Source organism: Sebastes fasciatus, chromosome 12, assembly GCF_043250625.1.
Source record: "Sebastes fasciatus isolate fSebFas1 chromosome 12, fSebFas1.pri, whole genome shotgun sequence".
Lineage (NCBI taxonomy): Eukaryota > Metazoa > Chordata > Actinopteri > Perciformes > Sebastidae > Sebastes > Sebastes fasciatus.
In genome coordinates, this window is record NC_133806.1 from 15,844,648 (window position 1) to 15,865,797 (window position 21,150).

General features: G+C 40.1%; 1 protein-coding gene across 7 annotated transcripts; it reads right to left on the reverse strand.

Moving 5' to 3' along the window:
* Positions 1-455: 455 nt before the first annotated feature.
* arnt (aryl hydrocarbon receptor nuclear translocator) lies at positions 456-19,330 on the reverse strand. 7 transcript variants are annotated; one of them, XM_074653525.1, is made up of 21 exons: positions 19,190-19,318; positions 15,664-15,757; positions 15,457-15,507; positions 15,295-15,342; positions 15,065-15,112; positions 14,216-14,429; positions 13,077-13,290; positions 12,828-12,930; positions 12,663-12,728; positions 12,420-12,505; positions 12,201-12,277; positions 11,428-11,562; positions 11,229-11,303; positions 9,974-10,125; positions 9,596-9,718; positions 9,034-9,115; positions 6,434-6,621; positions 4,007-4,196; positions 2,808-2,982; positions 2,466-2,602; positions 456-2,368 (listed from the first exon to the last, which is right to left on the reverse strand). In XM_074653525.1, exons 1-21 carry the CDS (start codon positions 19,224-19,226, stop codon positions 2,285-2,287), a joined length of 2,379 nt encoding a protein of 792 aa, XP_074509626.1. In that variant the 5' UTR covers positions 19,227-19,318; the 3' UTR covers positions 456-2,284. The 7 variants fall into 7 exon arrangements, with proteins under 7 accessions (XP_074509626.1, XP_074509625.1, XP_074509629.1 ...); XM_074653524.1 differs by having other exon boundaries at positions 2,808-2,985; XM_074653528.1 differs by lacking the exon at positions 9,596-9,718 and having other exon boundaries at positions 2,808-2,985; positions 19,190-19,330.
* Between the last annotated feature and the right edge of the window lie 1,820 nt (positions 19,331-21,150).

Genomic DNA, 21,150 nt, shown 5'->3' on the forward strand with positions numbered 1-21,150 from the left:
CAGGGCGATACAGTAAACCTATCTTCAACCAGTACCAGCATTAATGCCATCCGTTTTCACCCCCAGGCTGTGAAAGAGAGGAGGGAAAGACGAAGGCGGAAACTGATCCCAGGAGACACCCACAGATCTCTTGAATCTTTGCCGATAAACAGAATGAGGAAAGAAAACAGATACAGTCCAATCAAACCAAAGTTGTCTTTTGTTTCTTCACCAGTAAAGAACTTAAAACTGTTTTAAGAAAGTGAATACACGCACAGGTGTAACTGAAAACAGCCATGACTCTTGCATGAGTGTGATCAGTGGAGTGCACGGCTAAATAACAGCTATCATGAACAAGACTGGAAATATATATGACTTTGATTAAGGATTAAATGATGCTGTGTGTTTGGACTAACCCTGCTGTGACCTTCTGTACCACAGCTGAAAAGAAGCATTCAAAACACAGTCCAGCTTCCTCACTTTCAACAATTTAATACAAAAACCAAACATTTCTTTCTCTCGTTTAGCATTTCATATACAGCATATTTATATATTTGTGTTTCTATGAGTGATAAAAGCTCACATCATTGGAAAAGAAAACCTGGATACAGAGCAAACAATAACAACACCAACATACCATCCGCTTGAAGATGAAAACGGGACAATTATCAACATGGGCTTACATACAATTACATAATTTGTTATAAGTATGTGAGTGTTTCATACAGACAATTGAAGACTGTAATGAAAAGGGTCAAATTTAAAAACTAATTCCACTTGTTAAAAATCTAATCATTTTAGAAGCATTATCTTTCATCTCACAACATTGTTCTATAATACAAATTTACCCCAAAAATGATTGTATAACACAGGTGGTTGGTGGCAAAATGTTTGACACAAATGAGGAGAACATCTTTTAGAGCATTTTCATTTGTAAATCATATTGTTTTTAGCAGTTTGTTCCATTTTAATCCTGGATACCCTGATCAAACCATTAATTAAATATCAGAATTTATCAGAATATGGCAATGGAAAGGTCAAGAGATCAAAAATACTTGGGAAACATTTCAATTAAATCAAACATTACTACCACATATCTCCATTTTTTAAAATAACATTAATCAAGGGACGACAAATAAAGAATGGCTTTAAAAGTACACAATTCCTGCTTGTTAATTATTGCTGTGTGATTTCTTTTCTTTTGATTTTTTACAAAAGGAGTACAAAAGCCCATACTTGGTACAGAGTAATGCAAGGGCAACAGAGAGAAGAATATGAAGCAAGTCAGAAACCCTACGACTGTCTTACAGCTGATAAAGATACTGTACGCATCCATTTGACATACATACACACATGCATACTGTATATATGTTTTATGTAGGCAAAGAAATATAGATTGTACATGTTTCCAGCGGGCACCGAGACAAACAGTGTGTAGTCACTGTAACACTGTCTGTTGTTGAAGGACATCATTCAATTAAGGAAAAACCTCACGTTCCTTAAGAGGATTAACAAAATAATTAACTTTATAGGTGAAGCCACCAATGTACATAGAAAACTGTACGCAGTATAAATCTACACATTGTAGAAGCGCTCCATGAAAGCGGTGCTGGCATGCAGAGACATGCTGTGGATTTAAAACCGTGAGTGACGTTAGCACAGACAGCGGTGGTTTGCGTGCAACAACACAAAAACAAAATTACCAAAGTTGTATATCCCTGCAAATTCCTGAGAGTTTAAATCAACGATTGGAGTGATTAGTCGACACGCTAAAAAGGGTAAAACAGCAAAATACACTCTTCATCAATGCCTGAGAAAAACTAGGAACATATTAGAATAAAAGGCCGTTGTGTGTCTGTGTGCTTACTTCCTGTTTATGTTTACCAGAGTGGAAGAGAGTGTTTTTGTGCCTCCTATTCAAGTGTGGTTGGGTGATTGTGCGCTTTTTTTTAATTATATATTTATATTTATATATATCACATATCTACAACATAGGTTGTTGAGCTTTGGGCAGTGCTAGCTAGAGAATTCTCTTACAATGGCTGGAATATTGTTAAATTAATGATCTTTTAGTCAGTAGCAAATCCTTGATTTTCCTCCCCTTTATATCTGCAGTCAGACACATCCCTCCATCTTTAACTGGCTTGTGGCAGTGCAATTTAAGCCATGCAAAGCAAAGGGAAGAGTGCTACTCCCAGGAACAGGAAGAAAAAGAGGAGCAGAGGAGCTATAAGAGCTATATGATATAAGAAAGAGTGAGGGCAAAAACACTCAAGACAAAACGGGTAGAAGAGTATCGACTGGGTCACTGGTCGAACGAAGGGTAGATGGGAATCTCAAAGTCGTCGCCGTTGAAGTTGGGAGGCTGGTCCAGCATAGACAACACATCCTGAATCAGATTAAAGAGACAGAGAGATTATTTTAAGTGACAGAGAGAGGGAGGGAAAAAAAGTGCTGGAGAGAGAGATTAGGCTCGTTTCACTCACAGGAAACATGTCTTGCTGGTTGCCCTGAGCATGAGGATGATGCTCTGCATTATTCTGTGAGTGCTGCTGGCCTTGCCACTGAGGCCACACCGCCTCCGCTGCTCGAGAGGGGAACTGCGATCCGGACTGAGAGCCATCTGGGATGAAGTACAGAGGGGTGAGAGGATGCACCGGTATAACACAGAGACACAGATTCACAGATTCACATATATATATATATATATATATATATATATATATATATATATATATATATATATATATATATATATATATATATATATATATATATATATATATATATATATATATATATATACAGTATATATGCACACAACCTACCATAACCGTTGGTGTTGAGGCTGGCACGTGCATTAATGGGCGGGTAGTTTGCATTGTTGGTTTGGGTGGGAGCAGCACCTGTTGGCATCTGTCCAAAAGAGTTGGAAGAGCCACCGCCAAATCCTCCCATGGGAGCAAACTGTGGAGACATTGTCTTTGCTGCCTGGGGAGCCACCTGCTGGTTAGAAATAGGAAGAAAGACTCCATTTACTGACTAGATAGGTGAGGTTGAAGTTACATAAGTGATGTGTGATCAAAAACTGGGATACACACATAAACCTATCATTATTACCGGTGGGATAAAAAATCATTTTACCTATGTATCGTGATTTTTTGGGGGGGTTTCACACATTACCAGGAAAAGCAGAGCTAGACATCATGGCTAAAGCTGCATGCTAACGCTGTCATGGACAGGAAACTTTTATCATATAGCTGTAACGTGCGGTCAAGCCAGCCGCCACTCGCATCTCCGTGGTCAAATTGGCCGACAAATTGGCCGACGCAACTGTAGAGCACCCATATACTGACATTCATGGTAGATACAGTCAAACAGAGCTGACCATGGATGTATAAAGAGACCGAAGCTGACAGGGAGAGCCAGCGACAGACTTTGAAATGTACACGTGGGACTACGTCCAGTTTTCAAAATAAGGTGTTAACAAAGAGAACTGTATATACAAAATACATTATGAAAATAAGATTGATTGGATAACATTCACCAGAAGTATAAAACATTACATGTTCCTCATAAATTAAAAAGAAAATACCACTAATTTGTGAGGGTAATGTCTTTATTATTTAATTTTTAGCTTGCTGGAATTTGTTTTTATAAATAATGCCTGACATTGATTGATATATTTGACTTTCTCACATTTTAATGTATTAATTTAGATATTTTTCAAAGTAAAAGTCCCTAGAAGTGTATGATTCAACTTTATCTCATGGTCTAGTGCTAAAAAAGTTAACAGAAATCGCAATAAATCATAATATCGAATCACAATATTAGTAGAATCGCAATAAAAATTGCATTACCTATTGAATCGGCACCAAAGAATCATGATAGTGTCAAATCAAGAGATAGGTGTAACTTCCCAACCCTAATCATTATATAAAGAATAATTTGTGAATGAAGACTGACTAAAACCGTACCACCAAAGGCAAAACAAAGTCAGATAATGAATCTTGTTGTACTGGCTTACCTGGTTATTAAATTGTGGTCTAACTGCAGCTGCAGCTCCAGGCCATCCTCCTGCTGGTCCTCCATGAAGGGAGCTGCCGGTGCTGGAAGGGGGAACTGACTGCGGGACTCCATTCTGACGAGACATCTGAGCCAGCATCTGCCCTGCTGAGTGGGCGGGCTGTGCCATCTGTGGAGCCATGCTGACTGGCCTGCAGACAAAGTGAAAGGAGTGAGAGCTCTGGTACCTGGCTGTCATTTACTAGGAGAAGATAATATCATTAAAGAGGACCTATTGTGCTTATTTTCAGGTTCATTCTTGTATTTTGGGTTTCTGCTAGAACATGTTTACATGCTTTAATGTTCAAAAAACGCTTTACTTTTCTCATACCGGCTCTTTTCACCCTCTGTCTGAAATGCTCTGTTTGAACATAATGTGTTACTTGGTGACATCACCACATTACGGAAGAAAATGCAGGACTTCCAGCGAGGCGTTTTCAGGCAGTTCAAGAGCAGTGTTTCTGTAGGGGGAGAGTAACTCCCTTTGGCGTGGACTTTGGGCTTTGTAACTTTGCAGAAATTTTACATGCACAAAAAAACCCAATATAACACATTAAAGGAAAGGGAAAAAGCACAAAACCATAATAGGACCTCTTTAAAAAATGATCCCCGTATCATAGATGTTAGAAACTCTGTTGAAATAACCCTGGAAATCACTTCTGATGCAAAAAACAAAACAAAACGCTGAATTCAGGATTAGTATCAAATAAAGAAACTGAGAGTATATACTTGAACTATATAATAACTGCTTTCAGGAATACATTCTGAAGGGACCGTCATCTTTGTCCAGCAGCATCTGTACCCACTTAACAGACATGTGGGAAGCCTTTATTCTCCTAAACCCTTCATGTGGGCTACAGTATGTGGCAGACTCGAATTGGGGAGAACTGGAGTTTTCCCAGGGACTGTTGATGCACACAAACCAATATCATACAAGGAAGTTCCCCAACTAGCGCTGCTCTGATAAGCAAAACCTCCACACATGCAAACCAGTTACATAAACGTGTCAGTTCATTCACCCTCACTACAGCGAGGAGTCGCTGTGGCTGTTCCAACAATTTACAGTAGATAACAATCCCATTATCTTCAGATCTCAACTCGAGCACATTGCTAACTGTGGTTGGTAAATTCACTGTTATCCCAAGTTAACGCAGTTTATTTTCGGCGTTATTGGGCAAAAATCCTGTTCAATAACCTTTCAGCATATTGTAATTCAAGTGGTAACCCTGGGTAGGTAGTTTTCTGGAAAAGGAAAAAAAAATGCTCTCCCCTCTGTCCTAATTTTAAAATAATTTTATTTTCTTTTTCACTTGGGTCTTGAAATATTTTGTCTATAACTTTATTTATCCAATTTTAAAGCTTTTAATTGCATGTTTGTTTCGTGTAAATTGCTTTAAAGCTGTAAGATTGTTTTACCCTTTGTATGAAGCACCTTGAGAGTTTGCTGTATTTTAAAGTGCTATATAAACTTAATTATTATTATTTTTATTAATAATAATAATAATAATAATAATAATAATAATAATAATAAGCCCCTCCAATCAGAGAAGCATATGCAAACGCTTCACACATTAACATTATTTAGCGGTGGTTCTATGAGAACTACCTTGCTGTTTCTTTGTAAACTTGTGGGCTTGTAAAGCCCATTGACATGACAGACTGTGACAGCAAGCTGCAATATTGGCAAAGCGTTTCAGAAATGGAGAGAAATCGTTGCTAGTAGTTCAGACTTCTGTTAGCCGTAGCCGTGAGCTGGCCGCAGCTGAGCCTGTGGCTACGGTCAGCAGAAGTCTACACTAATAGCAACGTTTTCTTTCCATCTCCGAAACGCTTCGCTGATATTGTCACTTTCTTTTTGATAAGTTCGTCTTTCTTTTTTGGGTTGCTTTGCCGTGTAGGCAGTTGTTGCCAATGCTGGAATAGCAACTTTTTCTGCAGGATATTCCGTCGTTGAAAAAGGTTTTCACTATCTGAAGGGACGTACACATGCATCTGCATTTGTAGAACAGCCAATAGGAATGCTCTCTCTCTGATATGACCTGTGATTAGATTGTTTAAAGCCTGAAAACAGAGCCATGAGGAGGTGCAGAAGTCTAGTTTTCTCTCAGACCACTTGAATTACAATATGCTGAAAGGTTATTATGGAATTTTTGTTCAATGATGCCAAAAATAAACTGCCTACCCCAGCTTTAATAATATAACCTAATTAAGTCAGATCTCAAGATAACAGGATAAGATCTACAGGTATGCTCCTGGTTTCTGTGTCGGGGTATTAACTGTCTGAAAGAGTGTCAAGAAATTGATAAGATGAAGTACAGCCTCCAGGTTTAAGATCTGGTGTACGTGTAAACACATGCACAGACGTGCATACACACAGAAGGCTTCCTACCTGTATGCATCATTGGAACGACCAGCAGCGAAGTTATTAGCTGGAGGGTAGATCTGTGTGTTGGGAGCGGAGGTGGAGGCCATGCCCTTGGTCTGATCTGGGCCTTGGAAAAGGGAGGGGTAGAGCTCTGGCTTCTCAAGGCTCTTGCTGTGGTCCGGCCCTGCCGCCGTCACTGCCTGCACTGGCATCTGAGGACCACCAAAAATAATCAGTCAGGGATCACACTCAAAAAAAGCTTTTAAGTGTTGAAAAACTGACCTGACTCCATCTTGACGTTCATCATCTCGGCCTAAAAGTTAAATTGCTTGAAATCAATAATAACGCTACAGTACACCCGAATTTGTAGTGTTTACCTGAGGTTATCAGACTGTCAAATATGGCACCCCACCCAAATGCCTGTATTGTTTCTGCAATTGATTTAATGACATTCACAGCAGATGGAGGAGGCTGCAATCATGGTAGGAGGAGACACAACTCCCAAGCTCTATTTAGTTGTTTGTAGCCTAAAACCACATATTTGTCTTCACAACTTGTACAATATAAAACCCTCTATCCTTACAGAGTAGACAGAAGCAGCAGTCGTAAAATTAGGACAACATAACACTGGGTAAATACAGAGTACTGACATAAAGTAAATAATAAGTGCTCTGCCGTCGGCAGTCGGTTTCAGTTGAACATCCTGTTGCTAGTAGCAACCGCTACTGGCACAGTTTCGTGGCAGTTTAACTGACATTTTGTTACATGCACCATTTTGTCGGATCAATGCCCAAGCAAATATTGACAAGCATATTTATTTATTCCCTCAAATGCCCTTTTGTACTGTCATCTGTAGGGACTGTAGCTATTTTGTTGTTTGTCATGTGAGATATTAGTGTGAGCACAAAGGTGTGAGAGATAGAGAAAGAGACAGATGCATTTCATAACATATAACTGCAATAGCAAGAAAGAGTGACTAATATAGTTAAATATCTGTCTGCTGAAGACTCAAACTCTATGTGTATGATAAATCTACTATCAATCCTCTCACAGCGCTGTCCCACACAACCCACATCTTGCTTGGTCTTCATATAACTATGAGATGCCCACGTGTGGCCTGAAACCTAGAATGGACGTTGACGTCAGGCAAGTCAAGGTACTACTGTGAGTGTAGGCCAAAAGTGGATCACATGTTTGCTCTAACATTGAGTGATTTAAAAAAAACACAGGTCATGTTTAAAACTGATATTCATCAAACCACATTGAAATCTTTATAAAACCTTTTGTTTATTATTTTTCCAAAATCTTTTGGGATTTTTTGTTTTTCCAAACCTTTTCCAAGCCTGGAAAACAGTTTCCATATTCCTAACTTTTTCATAACCGTATGATCCGTGTGTGTTGTTCAAAGGCTAGCTGACTGCATAGGTGTGCACCTACATGAATAGTGGAGGTAAAAGAGGAGTTTAAAGGAACAGTCGGTAACATTTCGAGGGATCTATTACCAGAAATTGAATATAATATTCATAACTATGTTTTCGTTAGTGTTTAATCACTTGAAACTAAGAATTGTTGTGTTTTCGTTAGCTTAGAGTGAGTCCTTCATATCTACGTAGGGAGCGGGTCCTCTTCACAGAGTCCGCCATGTTGCTCCGCCATGTTTCTACAGTAGTCCACAACGAACAAACCAAACACTGGCTCTATCGAGAGCCTTTCATGTTTTTACGTTACCTGAAGGCCACCGTAGTTCTCCAACACGCTTGTGAAACTGCGGTAACGTGAGCTGCAGAGTGCAGTTGTGTGATGTGTAATTTAGCTCTTTTTAGGAGGCTGAGGGGGAGGAGGAGTAGGACTGAAGTGTGATAGAGGCCTCTGCCTGTGCCTGAGGCTTTTAACAGTGTGTGTTTGTGTGTGGATAGAGTTTCAGCAAAGCCCAGACTTTGCAAATTTGGATACAAAAAGTGTTATGACCTGATTCAGGTCATAACACTTTTTGTATCCAAATTCATGCAAATGTGTTTTTTTGTTTACCTACTGCAGTAGCCAAACCGTGGTACCGCCAGCCGCCGTCTGACTTCCGTTGCTCCTAAAGTAGTGTTATTATCGTCATGTTGGCCTCTGAGAGAGGTGAACGGCGTTTCTATGGTTTTGCACTGGCAGCTTACGTTACCACAGTTCTAGAAAGGGAGGAGTGAGCGGAGGGGTACTCAGTTGGTTGCAATCTGCAACCACACCACTAAATGCCACCAAATCCTACACACTGTACCTTTAATTCAAGATTGTGATCAAATGTGGCACTTTTAGTCATGAACCTACAAACAAATCCAATTTAATTTTGATTTGAATACTTCCAGGCTTCAAATTTCTTTAGATAACCAAGTACTAGAGGGAAGGTGTTAATATAAGTATGAACAACAGGCAGTCAGTTGTGATAATGGATCTCTCCCAACATCCGGTTCTGTTTTCCTGCTGAGCAAATGATCAACATCCTGTCACTGTTTCCCTAAAAAAGCTCTGACCAGTAACTACTGCAAGGGACAAGGGACCCAAGAGAAACAGGGCGTAATCTTTGCTTAAATCAAACTGGACATGTACATTCATGTGTCCCCACACGTGCATGGCCTAACCTGTGAGAGGGCGATTGGTCCTGCCTCGTACAGACCGTCTCTGGCTCCACCTCCCTCGGCCTGCTGCTGCTGCTGTAACTGCCTGAAGAGGGGAAACAGAGAGACAGAGAGAGAGAGAGAAAGAAGGAGAGATTGTCTAAAATAGCCTCATTTCCATTTCCATGCCCCTCCACTGTTGAGTGAGAAAGCTGAAACACCTGCTGACAGAATAGCACTCAACCCGCCACCGGTCACCATGGCAACATAAACGAGAAACGAGGAGAGAAGAGGAAGACAGTGACACGAAAGGTCTGTTATACAAATACATACCGCTACCATGCTACACCACCTGTGTTAAAAGTCCATATTCACTACTGACTACTAGACATGCTTCTCATTAGACAACAGCACTATTTTTTCTATAACGCTACAGAGACAATGGAGAGAAGAATCACCCAGAGTGGGAAATGAAAACTAAAACAGAAGGACTGTAGTTTGCTAGAAACAGCAGTAGTCTCCAATGAAGAAGCAGCCCCTGTTCTCCCATGCAGGGGGAGGATAGTCAGGCCAGGCCTGGTCTCACCTGGCGGCCACCTGCCCAGGGCTGAGCATTACTGGAGGGCAGTTTGGGCTGCTCTGACCCAGGGAGGGGGGCAGCGAACCCCCTGGGGAGGAGATGGGAGTGAGGGGGTCCTGAGTCGAGTTTCTACCGCCCCACAATCAGAGATGGGTGCAGAGGAGAGGTGCAGGGAGAGAGTGATCAGTGTGTGTTATTTTAAAAGGGGTTGTGGTATGGGTGTAAGAGGAACTGGGGATTAAGGGTGGTAGGTGAGCATTCAGGCAGAGGGATCTTTCACAACAGTCACATTTCAAGACGTCAATGGTTTCATTATGTACTGTATTTGATTGTGTAATCATGTTACATAATCACCGGTATTAGTAAAATTAGTGTGTGACTCACTTGACATTGACGTTGGTGCAGATGATATACTCAATCTCCTCTGAAAACGGGTTCTGGAAGGTGAAGGAGCTGGTTCTCATCCAGATCCATTCTCTCGATTTGGAGCGAAACCGAAACATCACAGACAGGACCTGGCCCTTCAACTTCACCACCTGTGGACACAAATCCAGCATGCCAAACATATAATAATCTGGTGTTTTCATAATCAATGAGCAGTATGTTTACTTGCACACAAGAAACAGAGTTGTAGGAAGATATCAGCTAACACAGGTAATTGGACAACACTTTACATCTCTTTGAGAGAGAGCAGTTTTCCTTACAGCACGAATATGTCTGAATTTTGCCAACAGTTAATTTTTCTGCTGTGGTTGATTTAGACTTATAGAGGATACTTAGGTCAGCTTTGGTCTGACTTTGAATTAATTTATTCTGAAAACAAGGTCACTACATGTAGTCATCTTTTCTTTCATTCTTTTAAAGCCCCCATCCGCTGTATTTTATCATTTCTATGATATTTCATATTTACTTGTCATTTCCTGACAATGTTGATTAGCCACACTGTTCGCCCAAATGTTTTTGACAAATAACTTAATTTTGTGCTAAAATTTAAAAAAAGATAGTTGTTGCTTAGACAGGAATATGACGTATGACTATAGTAGAAGCTGCAGGTCATACGTCGTCCTCCAAGGTTGCGCAGGTGCACCCATGCTACTTAACGCTCTCTCTTTTACGATCTCCTGCTGGAGATAAATTAACGGAAAGCAGCCGATACCGCATGGCGGTGTTGTGTCCGGCCAAAACTCCAAAACGATGCGCAACTGCATTTCAAACGGTGAACCTCGGCAACATGTCCGTCCTACGGTGCGCTATGGCCGGCGTACAGCTCCTCAGGGCAACAGCAGACAGACAGCCGCCTCGCCAGAAGGAGACGGTAAAGGAGACAGCGAGTGAGAGAGTCGGTATGTTGTGCTAATCCTCGTCTTATTTGTCATAAACAGTAAATTCATCAAATTCAGTGTCATTTAGCTAGCTGTTTTCAAAGCTACTGTAGCTGGTTTCGTCTAAACTGGGTTGTAAAACGATGTAATCTGGTTGCCGTGGTAATGAATTACGTCTGACTATTAACCACACCCCCATTCTCTGTTTGAGAAAGAACATTAACCAAAAAACAGTGGCTGGAAGGGGGCTTTAAGTGCATGTTAACTTGTTGATGTGGGAGTACAAACAGTCCTCAAAAAGCTGCACACATTCCTACCTGTTGGAAGCTGTCTCTGAGTAAGCCCTGGTCTTCAGGGTGGGCGAGCTCGAGAATATTCTTCCCCAATAATTCCTGCAAACACACAGCAGATAATGAAACCACCATTAGCTAAGCAGACATTAACACCAACTTCTGGCACAAAGGTTGTTAGAGGATGCCGTCTGGCCATGACATTTCCACCAGCAGAGAGTCTTACCTGGGGCTGGTAGCCGACAGCGGCCATGCAGCGGTGGTCTACGAAGGTGAACGTGCCCTGACAGTTATGGCGTGAGATGAACTCCACTGGAACACTGATACTGTTGATGTCTGTGTCACCTGGGCAACAAGTCACCTACAGGGAACAGACGAAAACCGATTATTAACATAAGCATTATACCCTAAAGGATGCAAACTACCACCATAATGTTTGATGGGTCAAAACAAGTCAGATACTTTAAAAGCCATACTGTGCATGAATCACATTTACTTATATTTGTATATGCTCAATTTCACCTGGTTACCTACAGTATGTATTTAGTGCTTACTCAAAAGTCAATGTTCTACAATCAACTGCTTACAGGCAAAAAAATATTTCAAAACACACTGCAACAGTGCAAACATCAGCCCTAATCCACTTCAGATAGGACTGTAGATTGTGACCATAAAATACTGCCTTGTGGTAGATATGCAATTTCAAAAGAATACATATCGCTTCCACCACCAGTAAAGGTGATTTTTTTCTTATATTGTTGATACAAGGGTCAAATATTACTTCACTTTGTTGGAGATGAATACAAATCTGCAGTTAAAATGTAAAGATCCATACCAAAGGTTACAGTTCTACAATTACACAACTTTTATTCCTTGTATCAAATATATACTGCTCAATGATTAACTTATACGATTAGTTAGAAATGATTTTGTCATTGCTCAACTTGTTTCAGCGCAAAAGACACATGCATATCTCTACACACGTGGCCTCCATCATACCTGTAATCTCCCAATTGCAACCAGACAGTAGCGACTCCCCTGAGTGTTGTCTGATTCATCTTCTGTTAATGATACTCCTAAAACACAAACATGCAAAACAATTGTTAACATAGGCCACAAAGAATAACTCATGAACAGGATTGGTTAAATTTAGAATCATTTACAGGTCATAGCCATATTATGAAGCAAATTGAACCCTTGTAAAAATGACTAGTTTACCTGAAGGGGGCCAGGACTTGATATATCCTGTACAGTGGACCACTACATACTGGGGCTCCCCTTCCTTGGCTGTACCCAAACCATTCCTGAGGTGAAGGAAGAAATGGTAAAATATACTGAAAAATCAATCAATCCTATTAGTATGCCAGAAATAAAATTGTGCTTATGTAAATCTTCTGCACAGTAATTCCAACTCAATAAAAAAAAAAAAAAATTGCAAAAGAAAAATTTTTGTTTGGTCACCTGTTTCTATTCCTAAGGAAGTTCAGTCTGTTCATAGACAACGGTTCCACGGGACAAGAGCCACACCTGCAAATACACACAAGCCACCACATGGACAATTTATGCATCTAGGCACACATCAATATAAATAATGAACTGGATAATTAACTGTAGCGTGAGTCACACCTCATTCTGCAGATGAATGATCGACGGGCTCCCATACTCATTCTGGCTGACGACTGCTGGCCTTCCTTCTTCACTGTTCCCGTCTTCAAGTCCAACATCCTCCCTTTGAAGGTAAAAAGAGACGGAATTGACTCAATCATGGGTGTAATGAAGCAATCAACATATTATATATTGACAAAGGAGACGCTTTAGGGATTCATTGTGATGACAAATCTACTACTGTCTGCATATTTAGTGTCTGCTTTGTACCTGTGTTGTTATTCTCGGCAGTAGAGAGCTGCTCTCTGAGCTTTTCTGTGTCATCTGGGTGGAGCTGATCATAAAGGGAGGAGCCGAGCCATTCAGATTGCGTTTGGTTGAGGACGGGTGTCAGGGAGTCAGAGACGTAAACAATGCGGCCAGTCTCACATGACACCACGAACAGGAAGCCGTCGGCTGCCTCCAGGATGAGGTGCTTCAGTTCCTATAGACAGATGGCAGATAAGACAGGCTAAGCAGTGCGGATGAGAAACCCATCATGTAGCATGAATCTAAAGACTCTGTGTTTTTCCATTTTTTGTGATTAAGATTAGAATACCCCTGTATTTAAATACCTCCAGCTGGTTATTCTGTATATTATGTCTTCTTTTAGCATTACGTGTAAATACACTCTGTACTATATACTATACCTGCACTGCACAATAATACCACTGTTTTGATGCTTTAACTGAAAAAGCAGTGTGAGCAAATGTTGTCAATTCAATTCAATTTATTTTTGTATAGCGTCAAATCACAACAGAAGTTATCTCAAGACGCTTTATATATAGAGCAGGTCTATGACCGTACACCATAGTTTAGAGACCCAACAGTATCTACCAAGCGCGCTGTGTCAAGCAGTGACGTATATTTACAGTCTCAATCTGTTGATGATCCTGTGTGTCTTATTTCACCATGAACTGTTAGAATAAATTCTTTAAGGGGTGGTGGAGCTAAACCATGCAGTAAACACACATTGAAATATCTTTGTTTATATCTTATGTTTTGGCGTTACAAATTTAGATTACACCAGCAAAGTCAAAGATAGTCAGTAAAAATAGCAACTGCCCTTCAGCTATCATTTGAGAAAACTTGCAGACTTAAAAAAGGTGCTACTTTCACTATTTCACTCTATTTCCATTGAGCAGAGAGGTTTCGTGTGAACAACATTGTGACTGTGAGACCTGTATAATAAAAGACTTTGTTGACTTCTACACAAGTAGTACTGCCTTGTCCAAACCTGTTGCCTACTCTGAACATGCCTTCAGCAAGTTCGAAGATTTCCCCACTGTGAATTCAATCTAAGTCGATTTAGTGGAATACATGTATATTTCACATCTCAATTTCTACATTTCTCTCTCAGCTGCCCTTACCTGGTCAGTGAGAAAGGAAGGTTTGTACGACCCATCCGAGTTGGTATTGCCACTTCCTCTCAGGGACTTCATATGGGACACGGCCATTCGCAGGATGGTCAGTTTGTCTGGTTTCCGTGCTAGTGCACTGCAGGTGGGCACCATGTCTGACAACTCTGTGATGTAGGCGGTCATCTTGTTCCGCCTCCGCCTCTCAATCTCACTGTGGTTCTCCCTGAAGCGAGGAAACGAGGGAGGGAGGCAGAAGTGGAGTAGAGAGGAAGGATCGAGATGGGGGAAACAGACGGGCAGGTGGACAACATGGAGTAGAGTTTAGAGTTAATGCTGCAATGTAAGTATGCCAATCGGGAAGAAGAGGTGGGAATGAGAGCAGGTGAGAGAAATAATAGACGCAAAAAAACTATAAATCAATTATCTATAAAATGATAGTGAGAAGGCGAGAGAGTCTGGTCTTTCAAGCCCAGTTGATGTGACAAAAGAGAGCAAGTGCAGAAAGAGAAAGACCACTTGGATATCCTGAGAAGGGGGAGAGAAAAGAGACAGAGAGGACAGTTGCTCAAGAGGAAGGGATTACCAAAGTCCCTTAGTCACACACAGCGTAGCAGTTAGTGACACATAAAACAGTGGTCAGGTAAGAGAGACAACCAGCTGTCTTGGGCAAAGAAGCATAACATTCTGACAGGCACCAAAACAGACGCGCAGAGCAGTGAACTATACCGCTGATTTTGTGCTGTCAAAGTGACAATGTGCTGGGGTTCCAGCAGGACAGGATACTATTCGATCAGCGCATTCAATATTGATATGGATACAAGTAGGAGAGAGAGCCTTCCACAGTGGTACAGGCCATACCTGGCTTGTTTTTCCTTATCCGCAAAACTCTGATCCTCTTCCAAAAACCTGGAAATGAAATCAACCCACTAAAACACAGGCCCAAAAAATCACTACCAAAATAAAATAAGTGTAAGAGTAAAAAAGAAAACAGAGAGGCAGAGCAGCATGTGGGTAAGCGTTGTATAAATAATGTTGCTCACCTACACCCCCCTCCACACACATCTATTCCTCCCAATTGATCCTCCTACCTTGCAAAGCGCTCTTTGTCATTGCCGCCTCCTGTTTCATCGTCACACCTGAGGAAAAGCAGAGAAAATATTGCTCATTATCGCAGCAGCCCCAGACAATACCAAACACTTGTTATACCACCTCATCTTGATTTATGGCAGAACAAACTGAGACAAATGTACCTGAACAGCTTGTTTCCTTCATCGTCGTCGTCGTCGTCGTCAAAATCTGGCCTGTGATAAAGAGAAGAGATGACACATCTGTAGTTTCACACACATATTATCACATGAATTTTGACCACAAGTGTCAAAACTAAACCAGTCAGCAAATACACACAACACGATACTGACATAATCAGCACAAAAGTCACCACTGCCATACAAACTTACGCAGCTCTTCTTTTGTTGGTCCCTTTTGGTACAACAGCCCCGCCACTTCCTTGGGTCCCACTTGCCCCCATACCCAGATTTGGGTCTGGTAACTCTATTAATAACACAGAGGCATAGAGAGACAAAATGTAGCAGGGATGTCTAAGTATACTCGGCCTATACTGACAAGTATACAGAAAAGTCTAAGTATTCTTGGCTCATACTGACAAGTATACAGAAAAGTCCAAGTATACTTGGCTTATAGGCCTACTTGTACTTAATCTTTTGATGGAGATACACTTAATAAAAGTATAATTAAGTGTTCTTGCCTTATAGGTCTACAGAGAGGTATACTTGGCTTGTAGTTGTGCTGAGTAGCCTATTAAAGTGTGATGCATTCATGTGTAAGCAGCATTTCACTGTTGCAGTTGGTCAATGTGGAGCAGATTTTAACTACTTTATATGCTACTAAACTACAACATTGCTTCATATTTTATTATATTATCATATTTGTTTTGTGTCTACAATAGTATTTACTAGTAACTCCAGCTGTCAAATAATGCAGTGGAGTAAACAGGTCAATTTTTCTCGCTGAAATGTAGTCACTTCCTTGGGTCACTTGCCCCCATACCCAGATTTGGGTCTGGTAACTCTATTAATAACACAGAGGGCATAGAGAGACGGAAATGTAGCAGGGATGACAGGTGATTTCCTATTGAGCCTCAAGCACTCAAAAAGAAACCAAACCACTCAGTGGATCCCCATACAAAAAAAGCTAAATTAGCATTAACGCACACAACTGACATTGGTTTAATTTCACAAACTGTGTATTCAGCACTGAGTTACTTGAAGTCTATGTATGCTTTGCTCATAGTGACAAGTTTACAGAAAAGTCTAAGTATACTTGGCTCATATTGACAAGTTTACAGAAAAGTCTAAATATTCTTGGCTCATATTGACAAGTATACAGAAAGGTCTAAGTATACTTGGCTTATAGTGACAAATATACAGAAAAGCTCCACTTTGACTGTTCCTAAATCCTAAATCCTAAATCTTGATTGCAGATTGCAGAGAGCTAACTAAAATGTCAGAGTAGGAGCAACAGTTGCTTAACTGTTCCCCCCCCTGTTGTAGTAAGAATCTTTAAATATAGTAATACCACACTGTAATAAATACTCTATTACAATATTAAATCCTGCATTAAATAAAACTAAGTATCATTAGAAAAGCATATAAGTGTATAAGCATTAAGTAGTATAGTAATAATAGTAGTAAAAGTAGTATTAAAGTATTAATTTATTTAGCTTACTTTATCTTTTCTATTTTACTTATCTTATTGTAGTTAAGACAACCACGACACTAAGCTAATCAATCCTAGAGAGCTACATTAGCTTCACAACAAACAGAAACTGAACAGAGCTGGTCAAAACGCAGCTTGGTAGCTAACTTATAGATAGATAGATAGATAGATAGATAGACAGCTTTATTGATCCCCGTAGGCGATTGCCACCAAGTCAGACAAAAACAAACAAACAACAAAAACACAGTATTCACAATACACCAATAAATAAATAACATCATAATAAGCCCTTTGAGACATAATCAACAGCTGAGAGGTACCATGGATCTAGGCCATATCTAATCCATATCTTATATTTGGTTTCTCCCTTTTCCTACCTCATTTAAACAGAAAAGTCTTATTATGCTTGGCTTATAGTGACAAGTAGACAGAAAAGTCTAAGTATACTTGGCTTATAGGCCTACTTGTACTTAATATTTTGATAGAGATACACTTAATAAAGGTATAATTAAGTATTCTTGCCTTATAGGTCTACAGAAAGGTTTACTTGGCTCATAGTGACAAGTAAACAGATAAGTCAAAATATTCTTGGCTTATACTGTGAAAGTATACAGAAAAGTCTAATTATACTTGGCTCATATTGAAAAGTATATAGAAAAGTCTAAGTATACTTGGCTCATATTGACAAGTAAACAGAAAAGTCTAAGTATACTTGGCTTATAGTGACAAGTATACAGAAAAGTCTAAGTATACTTGGCTCATATTGACAAGTATACAGAAATGTCTAAGTATACTTGGCTCATATTGACAAGTATACAGAAAAGTCTAAGTATACTTGGCTCATATTGACAAGAAAACAGAAAGGTCTAAGTATACTTGGCTCATATTGACAAGTATACAGAAATGTCTAAGTATACTTGGCTCATATTGAAAAGTATATAGAAAAGTCTAAGTATACTTGGCTCATATTGACAAGTATACAGAAATGTCTAAGTATACTTGGCTCATATTGACAAGTATACAGAAATGTCTAAGTATACTTGGCTTATAGTGACAAGTATACAGAAAAGTCTAAGTATACTTGGCTTATAGTGACAAGTAAACAGAAAGGTCTAAGTATACTTGGCTCATATTGACAAGTATACAGAAATGTCTAAGTATACTTGGCTCATATTGACAAGTATACAGAAATGTCTAAGTATACTTGGCTTATAGTGACAAGTAAACAGAAAGGTCTAAGTATACTTGGCTCATATTGACAAGTATACAGAAATGTCTAAGTATACTTGGCTTATAGTGACAAGTATACAGAAAAGTCTAAGTATACTTGGCTTATAGTGACAAGTAAACAGAAAGGTCTAAGTATACTTGGCTCATATTGACAAGTATACAGAAATGTCTAAGTATACTTGGCTCATATTGACAAGTATACAGAAATGTCTAAGTATACTTGGCTTATAGTGACAAGTATACAGAAAAGTCTAAGTATACTTGGCTCATATTGACAAGTATACAGAAATGTCTAAGTATACTTGGCTTATAGTGACAAGTAAACAGAAAGGTCTAAGTATACTTGGCTCATATTGACAAGTATACAGAAATGTCTAAGTATACTTGGCTCATATTGACAAGTATACAGAAATGTCTAAGTATACTTGGCTTATAGTGACAAGTATACAGAAAAGTCTAAGTATACTTGGCTCATATTGACAAGTAAACAGAAATGTCTAAGTATACTTGGCTTATACTGTGAAAGTATACAGAAAAGTCTAAATATACTTGGCTCATACTGACAAGTATACAGAAAAGCTCCACTTCGACTGTTCCTAAATCGTGATTGCAGATAGTAGAGAGCTAGTTAAGACAGCCACGACACTAAGCTAATCAATCTTAGCTTCACAACAAACAGAAACTGAACAGAGATATTCAAACCACAGCTTCATGGCTAACTTATATTTAGTTTCTCCCTTTCCTACCTCATTTAGACATGCACTAACATCCCAACAGAGCTGTTTTAAAAGCCAGATAGCAGCTAATGTAGCTGGCTAGCATGTAAGCAGAGTGAACACTTATGCAACAACCAGCTCTCCTTGCTGTGGCTTTAGCTGCTAAGCTAACTTTAGCTCACACTGTCACGCTATCTTTGGGAAAGAGTCCTCTTCAGCTGTCCGTGAGAACAAACCTCCATAGCAGACTAACAGATGCACATGTGAGTGAATAGTTGCTGTGAGTTTTATGTCACTTTACCTGTGTTTGAAGAGGACATGTCCGTCTGGAATAACATAAACAAACAATCCTGTTTCTCTCCGTTTAAACCCTCTTTCTATTCAAGATGGCGCCTCGAGGCTCGCAGAGCACAAGGACTGTTGAAGGAGGTTTGGACACGCGTCATCAGCGCGTCATGGCTCCGGGGGGCATTGCACATGCGCAGTAGAATCTGGTCTGCACTCAAGGCAAGGCAAGGCAGCTTTATTTGTAGAGCACATTTCAGCAACAGGGCAATTCAAAGTGCCTTTTATAAACAGTCAAGAACATTGAGACAAAATGCAAAAGGACATTAAGACATAATTAAAACAGTTATAAAAACTTTAAAGGGACTATTTGTAACTTTTTCAGAATTGCCTGTTAACAGTGACACCTGTTGCCGTTAAGTCAACGAAAGTCAGCGTTGGGCTCGCGCTTGTGCTCGCTCAAAATAGACATGAACGAGCATCGCTCAAAACAGTGAGGCGACACATGTCAGCTAAAACCACAATATCACTCTATATTTCAGCTGCTTGGCAGTAATGTTAGCTGACCAGACGAATGTCTCTCCATGAATCACTGCTGATCCTAGTGTTGGCTTTTCAAGAAAAGCGGGTCGGTGCCGGGGCTGAAGCAGTAAGAGAAACGTTATTGTCTCCCGACTGCCCCCGCAGGGGAAACACCGGCACCCGGTCGGAGAAGATAACTTTTTTCACTGCGGAGCCCCGTCACTTCACAAGACACGGGAAACCTCTGTTGGTCTGGAGGAGCTGCAGCAGTTGATTTCTGCACAAACGTTCACTGTACATTTACCAGATATTCTCAGAGCTAAACTAACTCTTCAGCAGTGTGTAGTGAGCGAGCATGCACATCTCGAGGTCGAGCGAGAACGCGCGCGGTGTGTGAGTGAAGGCAAGCAGGCAGAGGAGCAGAGACTCCGGCCACACGCGGGCACGCATATGCGGGCATGCATGGGATCACGACCCGGTAGATTTATACCTGTAAAAAGTTACAAACAGTCCCTTTAAAACTTATTTGTATTGTTTACAAGTTCCAGAACACTTGGCATTTTATTCTTATTTTATTGTTGATAATTGGTGCTTTCTATATATATTTTATAATAGTTATATAGATACATATTTTGTCACTACTTGTGTACATAACAGTCCAGTCTATTCCTTACCTTTATTGGTCCAGCTTTATTGTCCTTGTCCCTACATATTATTTCTGTGTCTGTGTAAGGCAAGGCAAGGCGGCTTTATTTGTATAGCACATTACAGCAACAGGGCAATTCAAAGTGCTTTACATAAACATTCAAGAACATTGCGACAAAGTGCAAAAGAACATTAAGACATAATTTAAACATTTATAAAAACATTAAAGATTAGAAAATAAAAACAAGCTAAAAATAAAAGCTAGGATAGAAGCTAACATAGAGTATAACACACAAGAGTAAAAGTTATAGTGCAGTATAAGATCATTATCTGGTTTAATTAAAGGCAGCAGCAAACAGGAACGTTTTAAGCTTTGATTTAAAAGAACTCAGAGTTGGGGTTTCCTGCAGGTTTCTGGGAGCTGGTTCTTGTGCATAAAAACTGAACGCTGCTTCTTCTGCATGTTTAGTTCTGACTCTGGTGGACACTAAGCAGACCTGATCCAGATGAACCTGAGAGGTCTGGGTGGTTCATAACATAGCAGAAGTCGCAACGCACGACCGCTTCTTGAGTCACACTGCGCATGTGTTGTACCACATACCTCAAGACCCGTGTCCTAACCTCCTTCTACAGGCCTTGGCAGAGCACAAGCTGTCTAGTTCTCTTTCCTCCTCTTTCTATTGGACGTCACACAAGCCAGATACTAATGACGTGACAATGTTGGGAAATCCATGTTCTCCTCCTCCCTGCTAATATAGTTCCTCTACTGAACAATACCACACTATAAAACACCCTGTGACAGGCAAATTG

Coding starts and splice junctions, on each gene's coding strand:
- arnt (XM_074653524.1), bottom strand. CDS start 19,226: ATGTTATTCCAGACGGACATGTCCTCTTCAAACACAG. Junction 13,291..14,215: donor CTTCCTTTCTCACTGACCAG/GTAAGGGCAGCT, acceptor ATCTGTCTATAG/GAACTGAAGCACCTCATCCT. Junction 2,369..2,465: donor ACCAGCAAGACATGTTTCCT/GTGAGTGAAACG, acceptor AATCTGATTCAG/GATGTGTTGTCTATGCTGGA.